Source organism: Cystoisospora suis, assembly GCF_002600585.1.
Source record: "Cystoisospora suis strain Wien I chromosome Unknown contig_2158, whole genome shotgun sequence".
Taxonomy (NCBI): Eukaryota; Apicomplexa; class Conoidasida; order Eucoccidiorida; family Sarcocystidae; genus Cystoisospora; species Cystoisospora suis.
In genome coordinates this window covers 1-10,057 of record NW_027154957.1, presented here as the reverse complement: position 1 = coordinate 10,057, position 10,057 = coordinate 1, and the positions used below count along the sequence as shown (strand labels likewise).

Here is a 10,057-nt window from a genome sequence, read left to right as displayed (position 1 = left end):
CTTTCCCTCTTCTCTCTTTCTCTCTGGAAAGTAATGATGCCTCGAAGACGTTTCTTCTTAACTTTATAAGGATGAGTAGCCAGAGGGAAAAGGAAGTAAGATACTGCATGAACCCGAGGGTACAGCATATGTGGACAGAGTCTGTCAATTTACCCGAGCAGAGAACGTGGCTTGCCGTCCTCGTCAATCAGCGTGATGTTGTGAGGATCCTTGTCTGTGAAAGCCAGAGAGTAACAGGGCAGTAGTGCTAGTGTCGAAGAAAGAAGAAGGTGATGGTACGGAGGAGGAATGCCACTTACTCTCTCTCCCACAAGGTCTAAGTGTCTTTTCAGAAGAGGTTCCTAGTATTATAAGCCCTAGCAGACAGCTGGGTTTCTGAGCTCTTCACGTTCTCACCATCTACTTGGTTGCACATTCACATGGGCTAGATATGCCCCACCTCCTTACATACCACCTCTACGTCTGCGAGCAGAGATTGAGTAAATCCTCTATAGTTAGATCTATATGTATATCATACGTCGGTCTCTGTAGCTGCTATCTAGATCCAGATTTGTATATCATATGTATATTTCCCTATAGAAGGAGGTACATCCTTAGAGCATGATGGCATCCTATATGAAGCGTGTCATGAATGTGTTTCAAGCTGTTATTTTTCGTTTTGAAGAGATCGTTCTTTGTGTTTTTATTCTCATTATCTTCTCTATCTTCTTCATGGCTACTTTCCCCCCTTTGGCGACTCGTATGTAGAAGTTCAGAGGAGGAGAGGGGACAACAAGTCGACGACATGCTTTCCGGGGTGTCTACTCACCATTCGTTTCTTTGACGAGTAGTGGGGTGGTATGTTAACGGCTGTTCGTGTGCATGCTTCGGTGGGGATTCTGGTATTGCTGCGTTGTTTGGACTTGTTAGGGGAAGCGAAGCGGAACATTCGGAACCTATCTACTAGCTGTCTATAATCCGACGGATGAGACGTTCCAGACTGTCTGTAAAGCTGCTACAGGCTTTTCTGAGGAGGCGTTAGAGCAGCACTACAAGAATCTCAGTAACCAAATCATCTCTCATAAGAAGCCCTACTACCAGGTTGACGAAAAAATGGTCAGCTCATACATTATATATAGGCATACATACATATTCATGCATTTTCATACACACGTGCATGGAGTATGGAAGAGGAGTCTGAGACCCATTATTCGGATGGAGAGGGGGGAGAAGAAGAAGGCAGTAGAGAGATCCATGCGTCTTACAAGAGGGAGGTTCGATATGTACTGGCCCCCATGTGTACTTCTACTCTACTCAGTAGGCGGGACTTCTCAGAGTCGCACTACGGCAGAGGCTCTCAGCCGCCTGGCCTCTGCCTCTGTGTTTGCGATCGATGCCTTGTATTGTGAGTCAAGGAGGTGGCACGTGTATCTTTATCACGAACTTCTTCTCTCTTCTCTTTTCTTTCATGGAGAAGACTGTTGGGTTTTTGAAAGCGTATATAGGAGTGTGCTTTGATCTCACGTCCACAGACCAACGCCAAAGGACTCTTTTTCCTCTTAGGCTCCTCTCGCCTCCTTGCTATTCTCATCCATACTTTCGGAATGTCCTCTGGGGCATGTCTAGAAAGAAAAAAGGAAAGAAGTGCGGTGGGTCTGTGGTCATTATCGTGTTATCACACGGTCTTTTGGATTATCTTTTATGTCTTCCTTGTCTTTCTGTAGACACCGGATGTCTGGCTTGAAGCTAGCCAGGTGTGGGAATGTCGCGCTGCTGACCTTTCAATTTCCCCTGTACATACAGCTGCCTTAGGAGAACGAGCATCAGACAAGGTAACCTTAGTTGAGTTATCTTCCACACGTGGATCCACGTACAGGCGAATTCTTTCTTTCTTTTTCCAGTTCGTACAAACTGAGGGGTCTGGTGTACCGACTTCTATAGATAGACATTTATGTGTGAATGTATGACTGAATATAAATGTAAATATATGTGTGAATATCTATGTAAGTATGTATGGATGTATCTCCATATGTATACGTACGTATGAAACCTATGTATGGATGTATGAACAGGTTATAGCATCGGCATGCTATCTGGAACCCCCTTTCGTTTCTATGAATCCGCACAGGAAATTGAGGCGAGACTCTTCTTCTTCATCTTTTCCGTTGGTTCTTTTGTCTTCTTGCCCCTTTCGTCTTTCTATCTTCGTCAGTGTATGATCATTCTCATTACGGGCTTTCAGTCAGTTACCTGGCGCAATATTCTTATCATTCATTTTCTCGAGTAGGAGTCACCAGACACACAGCTAGCCGTTCTTTCTACGTCTTCGGCATCTCGAGAGAGAGAGGCTATAGAGAGAAGGGATTGTGCCCTCTATGTATGAACATCAAAGAAAAGCTTTTCCTTCTTTCTGAATGTCTGTTTCAAACTTTCTTTCACGTGGTTTCTCCAGGGCATTGGGCTACGATTTCCGCGGTTTCTGCGTGTACGGGAGGATAAGAATCCTGAGCAAGCGACTACAAGCACACAGATTGTCGAGATGTATGATAACCAGTTTCGACAGGCGAAAGATCTTAAGCATAGTAGAGGAATAGCTGAGAAGCAGAACGGTGAAGGGGAAAGAACTCTTCTCAGTCTCAAAGAAGATGAGATGATAGAGTCAGGCAATGAAGCAGAGGAAGAGGAACAGCAACAACACCAAGACGAGGAAGATGAAGAGGAGGGCGATTAGGCGCATGGGGGTTAGTTACACTACTATGACAGAGCCACCCGAGGCTCATACGTGGCTGGAACGAACGAAAGATAGACCGAAGCGCGAAGCTCCGTTGTTGACAGATGATACACTCTTTGTGATCTTTTCCTCTCTTCTTGAGGAGTGGTAGAAGAACATCTCGGGGGGGTCTGAAAGAGAGACCGTCGAATGAAAGGAATACGATACTCAATCAGTATGTATGTGCACGCATGGAAGATAGTTTCCAGTTGCCCATCAGTAGTAGGAAGGGGAGGATGCTCTATTATGATGATAACCAAGACTGATACACGAAACAGAAGAATAGGAGCGAGAGGTTCTTCTCTATGTGCTCCTATGCCGGCACGTAAATGTGGGTATCTCGTAAGACACGTGTATGGCAATGAAGCCTGTAGTTGTTGTTTCTCTCGCATCAGCCATTCATGGGAGATAAATGAAGTGGCGAGAACAAGAGAGAGAACAAGGGAGATCTGAAAAGAAGAAGACCCCAAGCAAGGTGAGAAGAGAAAGATTGCCTCAAGGGCTGAAGAGATATTATTTCTCTATCTTGCTGTCTGGACCTCAACGAGTTTTCTATCTGGTGAACTGGTAACAAGAAGAATCCTCTTCACGCTTGAAAGACAGATGAGATGATCCGTTCCTCCTCCTTCCCTTTTTATTGACCGAACCAGTGAGTGGAGGAGTAGTTGATGAGAGGGTCCTGTATCGGTGCACAGGCCCGTACGGGACATCATGGGTGAATTACTCAAACTCCTTTTCACAACAGGAGTAGTATCTCTTTGTATAGATTTTCCGACACGTGCGAACTTGTACACTTTTCCTTACAATACCTTTTCCATACACATCATACCAAGGAAGATGGCGAGCCGAGCCGGCTGCACGCACGCGTGCACCATCACTGCTAGTCGTTCAAAATCTCAGTGAGCCACCAGTCGGCCCCCCGACAATCGTCCTATAGACTCTCCTCGAACGAAGCTATGTGCCGAACAAGAGGAAAGAATAGAAAGTCGCGTTTCTCATTCTATAGAGGTACTACTCCACATGTGTGTATGTATGTATACGTAATTACATACCCTCGGATAGGCGCACGGTGTCTTCTCTATATACGGCTTCGAACTGCAAAGCTCTTTTTTGAAAAATCAGAGATGGAGAGAGGCGAGAAGATCCTAATTGAATGTCTAGAAATTCCTATCATTCTCCTCTCTGAAAGTCTGTTTTCCTCGTTTCCCGAAGAAAACGAAGGAGGCCTGCGAGATAGAGAGAGGAAAGCAGTCTGACTCTTCCCGTCCGTAGCGTGCAAGTCTCGCTGATGGACGGCCGATCGTCTCTTCCAAATCTGAGTCTGAAGTGAGGAGAGGTTGCCTGCTACGGAAAAAACGAAGACATTCGTCGTCAACACTTGTCCTATGTACACCCACCGAGTGGACAGATGGTCTTCCCTCCTGGCACAACAGGAAAACCACATATATCCCAAATGGCGTTGAGTTTTTGATTTGGGTGGATGAACATTCGTCCCACCAGACGCCTACCGGTACATCATCATCGTCATCAATCCCCCTTTATTCGGGACGCCAGAAATGTATAGCTCTATACGTACGTCACCGTATCAAAAGATCAACCTTCACCCTACGATTTTTTTCCGATCACAAGCCGCTCTTAATGATAAACGGGATAGGCTGTCCACCTCATGATGCATAAAAGCAGGCTGCCAACCTCAGTTCTGTCAGACAAATTTCCGTCCGTACCCCCGTCCTTTTGCTCAACCAAGAAACTTGACTGTCCCTAAAGAGACAGGAAAGAAAAAACCTTTTCATCATCGGTAGTTCAGATTGAAGAAGCGTACTCTCCTTAACTGGAAAGTAGTAATGAAGCAGTAACAAGCGACGAGAAAAACTTCGCTTTACTGAGGAGCCTCACTGCGTCGTTTGCCTTCATCCTCCTCCCTCTTCGCAGAAGAGTAACAGACGAACAAACTCGGAATGGGGTGTGGTGTGAACGTGGAATGAGAGTGAAGGCGTTTGCTCGTCTAGACGGCAATATAAGCATAATGGCAGCAGCCAAGAGAACTCTTTACTGCCCTCCGTATGGCTGCTGTGGTGAGACGTTCTACTACGACTACGTTACAGGATGAGGGGATGATGGCGATGATGATACATGGAACCACAGGAAATGTGAAGTGGACGGCTAGCGACACTCTTTTTTGATTCGGAACAGACAGGAGTGATGGCCACACCTGAAACGCGCGGGACAGAAGACATCAAATATACAGCACCCGGATAGAAATCCTCGGGTCAAGTATAATAACATTCCCTTCGGCAGCCGTCGAGAGAAATATATAAATGTCTGTATGTATCCATATGTGTGCCCTTCCCCACCTCATCACTGTAAGCTCAGCATGAGTGAAAGACTCGACTAGTAAGTAAACCATCACAAATCATCAAGTCACATCTTTTCCGAATTACTAAGGGAACTACGAGTAGTCGGCCCCTGCCCATATTCAAGTCAAAAAGAAAACGAACTGTATGAATGTACAGACAAGCATTCCTGAAGACATGTGTATGTATGATGATGTATGGATGTGCACCTTCTGATCCACACATTCAAATTGATCGACCCAACACATCCCCTCCTTCCAAGGAGGGGACTGCATCTCTGCCCTTCACATTTTTCCTGAAAACGAAAATGGATGATTTGATGAGGATCCTTCCTATAGAGAACTTCTTTACCAATCCTCGACCGTATGGGCCGCCTGAATAAGATTAAAATCGATTCCATCATCCTCAAACTCCTGACACCTTGAAGAAAGCATGCTGTGAAAGCTCGAGAGCGGTCTTCCGGGTCTCTATTTCAGGGTCAAGGAGCAGCTTCAGAATATACCAGAGAGAAGTGATACTACGCGGACATCCGTTCTGAGACCAGTTCCTCCTGGTGACTTGGGAGACGAGTGAGAGAAAAGGGATAACAACATTCTCTCCCCTCGACACCTGCTTTGATGCCCTTCTCCAAAGGTGTTCCGCGTTGTAGGGAAGATGGTCTCCACATAAGATACTGAAGAGCGTCGCTCCGAGAGCCCATGCATCTCTTTTCGCGCTGCCCTTCATCATCCCATCATTGAAGGCACACTCAGCTGTTTGTGGATCGAGGTAGATGGCGGTGCAGTTCATACAAGGGAAGGTCTGGCCTAGCTTCACGACTAAACCTACATCAGCAAGAAAAAGATCGCCGTCCGCTCTGGCAAGGATGTTTGCAGGCTTGATGTCATTGTGAGCGAAGCCAAGACTCTGAAAGTTCGCAAGAACCTTGACAAGCTTGAACACTACATAGGACCTGACGGCATTATCTATCCTGTGTTCGAGTAGCTCACTCAAATCCGGGCCTATAAGCGGATAGGTAAGCATTGTCGTCAAGAATCGCAACGACTGCTTCGCAGGCGAGCCAGTTTCGCTCGCTGAAGAATCCCACATAGGTCCAAGGACAGCTTTGACAATCTCTGTCTTCCGGACTTCATATGTCATTTGCGGAGCTGCCAGACCGCTCTGAATGAGGTGTCTTAACTTCGCCATCAAAGGTTTGCCTCTGTGTTCTGGAGTTTCTTCCATCGCAGCCAGCATCTGGTCACGGATTGAGAGCTCGTCTCTCAACATTCGCTTCATCATTGCCAGAGACTGGCTGCCTTCTGTGTTAGGATCGACGTACTGGTACATGAACTTCCCGGCCGCAAACCTATTCGGATCGTCCGCCCTGACAGTGACATCCTCGACCCTTACGACAGCACCAAAGGACCCCATTCCTAGTGCATTACGCATCCTGAAGCGATGTGGCCTCGATGTTTCGTCTACTGCCTCGGCGAGCTTTCCCTCCGGCCAGAAGAACTGCAAAGCCAACTGGAAGCCCTTCTTCGGTGTCCATCTTCGTCCGGATTGCACAAATGATGCCGCTGTGTCATCGTCTTGCTCCTCGCGCCCAAGAACAAGTTCACGATAGAAACCAGGATCAACACCTTTCTCATCGAGCCAACGTAGCACGTGAACACCGGGAGGCACATCAGCTGGTCTCACAAATCTCTTCGGATTTCTTCTTTTTTTCACAACCGCCCACGTCTTCACCGCATCTTTGTCCCATAAGGAAGCCGAGGAAACATCACTACCACTACGCCCGTCATTCTCTTCAAGTTCCTCTTCAAGAGTCGAGCGAACTGCAGGTCGGTTCAGTCTGGCAGATAGTTCCTGAACAAAGGAAGCGCTTGACCCGCCAGATTGTCCAGCTTGAATTTGCCTAACAATCTCTCCGACTCTCTTCTTTCCTTCGAGAAGCTCTTCAGCAGGCACAGGTTCAATATCTTCCATTGTTGGCCACTCGCCCTCACCAAGCGCGCGTCGAGGTGTTACAGCAGGAGGGGCGGCCGGACGACTGACGGGCTGCTGGGCAGGAGGAGGAGTGACGGGACGACTAACAGGCAGGCGAGGAGAGGCAGGAGGTGACGGACTAGGAGGTGGGGGTGAGGGGGCTTTACGTCGACCTGGCATGAATGGTGTTGCTTTTGGAGAAGGGGTCCCACCACCTAATACATGCTCCCTAGCTTTTAGGCCAGGGCCGTACTGCGCCAGGGGTTTGAGGCGGCCTGGGTCTACTATACCAAGGACTGGAGCATATATCGGAGGGACACGGCCCGGAGGTGTAGGTGGTGCGGGCCCTCGACGACGCTCTATTCGGCCGAGTCCTACTAGGTCGGGTTCGGACCCATGACGATTTTGCTGCATGACTGGCCGGGCTTGGTGGACAATATCGTTCTTTCTCTCAGGCTCGGCAGGCTCTGCCGAGTTCGCTCGCTCTCGTTCCTTATCCTTCTTCCATCGGAGCCGCCCGCGTACACGTTGAAGAGCATCTTGGAGAAACACGGAAGATGTGGCCATCGGATGTGAATCTGATACCTGCATTACCGCATCGACCATAGTATCGTCATCATCTTGAATCGCGCTGGACATCCGGACAGGAGCATCCCTTGTCACGTGAGACAAGGGACTACTCCCGAGCCGGTAATCCTCTGAGCCAGACACTGAAACACACGTGACGCACTTCGCTAATGACACAACCGAGAAAACGAAGAAACAAACGGTTCTTTTCAGCGACCTGATGGCACTGCCCTCGTCGGCCCCCGGGCAGAGCGCTAGACCGTGTTTTGTCACAGTTTCTAGCCCCCCCTGTGACGCCCACCGAGGAGGGCGAAGTCTTATTACAGAAGACATCGCTGTGCGAATGATGAAAGGAGAAGCGAACAGGTGAGAGAGTTAGGCTTACAAGAAAAAGACTTCTTTGGTATTTGAGAGAAAGGGGAACTCTACGTAAATTTCAGGAGACACACAGAGTAAATGTTCACGTCCGCCTTGTCTTCATTCGCTAGACACCCGTGGTTCAGCTATGCTCTCTAGCTTTCTGCTACGTCAGTCCGTACATGCAAGCTCCGCACTCTCCAGTTGACGGTGTCTCAGCCTGCGTCGGACGACAAGATACCACCGCTACCGTTTTGAGGGACCACCCCTCCGCCGCGGACACCCCTTCACGCGGCCAGACAGCGCGCTAGCTCTTCCGGCAATGTCTAGTTACCTTGCATCACGTCCGCAAGTGACAACGCAGGTAGCCAACAGGGACGCTGCGTAGCTAGCTACCGACTAGCTGCTGTCCGCTCGCAGCAAATTCAAGTTGCCTAGGGCACCAACACAGAACTTCCTTCACACGCCGTGATATTGCAAACGACCAATGCGAAGAAAAGGCCTGTGATGTGCGACGCCTGGCGGAGAGGATTTCCGTTGGCGGGAACCACGGCGAAGGGGCACCCGTCAATATGACGCCTTGGTTGTTATCCTCGCGAACCGGCCGTGCCTTTCACGGCTGTCAGCAGCCCTCCCCGTTCGTTGTGTGGAATGAGCCGAACCATTGAGTCAGCAGCTCTTCTCCTTGATTTTGTGGAATGAGCCGAACTGGACGAAGTAGCCCCTGTGTTCCCTTGTGCCGCAGCAGCAGCGAAGGAACACGTCCGATGACCCCTGATTCTGTCTGTCATGAACCGACCCCTGGTGCCTGACTGCCCGCCTGACGTGGTATACTGAAATCGTTCGCGGAACGTTCTGTCTCGCTTCCTACTGAAACCAGTCACGAACGGCACATTACGACATTGGCGTGGCTGCCGAACGTCTGTAGTGCACGTGAAAGTCAAAGGGGCAGATGATTCTCTGGCACCTGAGTTCATCTCGGGCACCAGCTCTCTCATTCGTCCTCCGTGAAATATACCCACATCGCTGAAAGAACATCAAAACAAGGTAGCGTCTGCGCAAATGCTATTGGCGCCCTGTGAAAATTGGGAACCAGGGCTTTTCACTCGTCGCACGGTTGTCGTTCTAACCGCACCTCAATCTCTCTCATCGAAGACACCGATCAGGAAAGAAGAACGAGTCGCGTCAAGAATCCGGTAGCTCCCAAAATATCTTTATTCATACACACAACTAAGTGCCAACATGTAAGAATAGGTCGTTTAGTTTTTCGTACAGACCATCCGAAACGAAAACTGTTGTACGTTCTCTTGCACTTCCCTGGTCTTCCGTTTCCGTGTTTTCTCATCACCGTTCACAGGGCCTTCTCGCCCGGTGGTTAGTCCGGTGCAAGTTTGGGCCCTGGGGAGCAGCAAGACTTCAGTCTGGGTGGGCCAGCGATCCCATACGAGTCCCCGTTCCAGCCTCCCTGGTATTTAGGTTGCCGTAGCGTCGTCTTCTCGCTGTGCCGTTCAGTTGGTTCGGTAGTATCCCGTGTGCCACTCGTGCAAGATTGCCTCAACTTCTACCAGGCACTTCTGCTCAAAATAAAGGCCACATAGTTCTCCGTACTCTTCGTGCTGGTGTGGTTAGCGAGTTTTAGTAGACAAGGGAGAGGCAAGAGCGGCGCTCCTGATGCTATCCCTAACTACTACGGTTTCGCCCACCCCCGTACCAGCGTACCCCTGACAGCTCCGGAGTTGCGTTCTATACGGCTGCGACATCAGTGAAGAAGCTAATGCCATTTCACCGGTAGTTTCTCAGGTGCTGGCAACAGGGTTTCAGTCACTATATTTCTCAGGTCCTCTGCTCAGATCGGGAAGTGCGGTGATTGGGTTCCGCAGAACTAGTGATCCTGCGTGAGACCACAGACTGGATTCAGCTGATAATCCTATCCGTGTTGTTGATACTGTAAAGGATTATTACTGTCTGTCGCCGTTCGACTCCGGCTCCGCCGCGACCGCGCGGGGCCTGCGCGACACTTGCCCCCGCAGGGCGCGCATTCCGTATAGCACAGCGCCCG

At 49.3% G+C, this 10,057-nt stretch overlaps 3 protein-coding genes across 3 annotated transcripts in view; 2 read left to right on the top strand and 1 right to left on the bottom strand.

Moving 5' to 3' along the window:
• The window catches only part of CSUI_004599 (dna ligase 1), a 3,927-nt gene extending 349 nt beyond the window's left edge, over nucleotides 1–3,578 (top strand). Inside the window, exons 2-4 of the mRNA XM_068064787.1 lie at nucleotides 910–1,095; nucleotides 1,704–1,811; nucleotides 2,432–3,578. Of these exons, the coding sequence (XP_067923239.1) occupies nucleotides 910–1,095; nucleotides 1,704–1,811; nucleotides 2,432–2,710 (573 nt within the window). The 3' untranslated portion in view covers nucleotides 2,711–3,578. The remainder of the gene's footprint in view (nucleotides 1–909; nucleotides 1,096–1,703; nucleotides 1,812–2,431) is intronic.
• Nucleotides 3,579–4,023: 445 nt separating this feature from the next.
• On the bottom strand, nucleotides 4,024–8,137 carry CSUI_004598 (rhoptry kinase family protein rop28). The gene has a single exon (XM_068064786.1). It carries the CDS (start codon nucleotides 7,972–7,974, stop codon nucleotides 5,509–5,511), a length of 2,466 nt encoding a protein of 821 aa, XP_067923238.1. The 5' UTR covers nucleotides 7,975–8,137; the 3' UTR covers nucleotides 4,024–5,508.
• A 219-nt stretch (nucleotides 8,138–8,356) lies between these two features.
• CSUI_004597 (uncharacterized protein) lies at nucleotides 8,357–9,012 on the top strand. Its single transcript, XM_068064785.1, has one exon. The coding sequence runs from the start codon at nucleotides 8,571–8,573 to the stop codon at nucleotides 8,664–8,666; it is 96 nt and encodes a 31-aa protein (XP_067923237.1). The 5' UTR covers nucleotides 8,357–8,570; the 3' UTR covers nucleotides 8,667–9,012.
• Nucleotides 9,013–10,057: the final 1,045 nt, after the last annotated feature.

Coding starts and splice junctions, on each gene's coding strand:
- CSUI_004597 (XM_068064785.1), top strand. CDS start 8,571: ATGACGCCTTGGTTGTTATCCTCGCGAACCGGCCGTGCCTTTCACGGC.
- CSUI_004598 (XM_068064786.1), bottom strand. CDS start 7,974: ATGTCTTCTGTAATAAGACTTCGCCCTCCTCGGTGGGCGTCACAGGGG.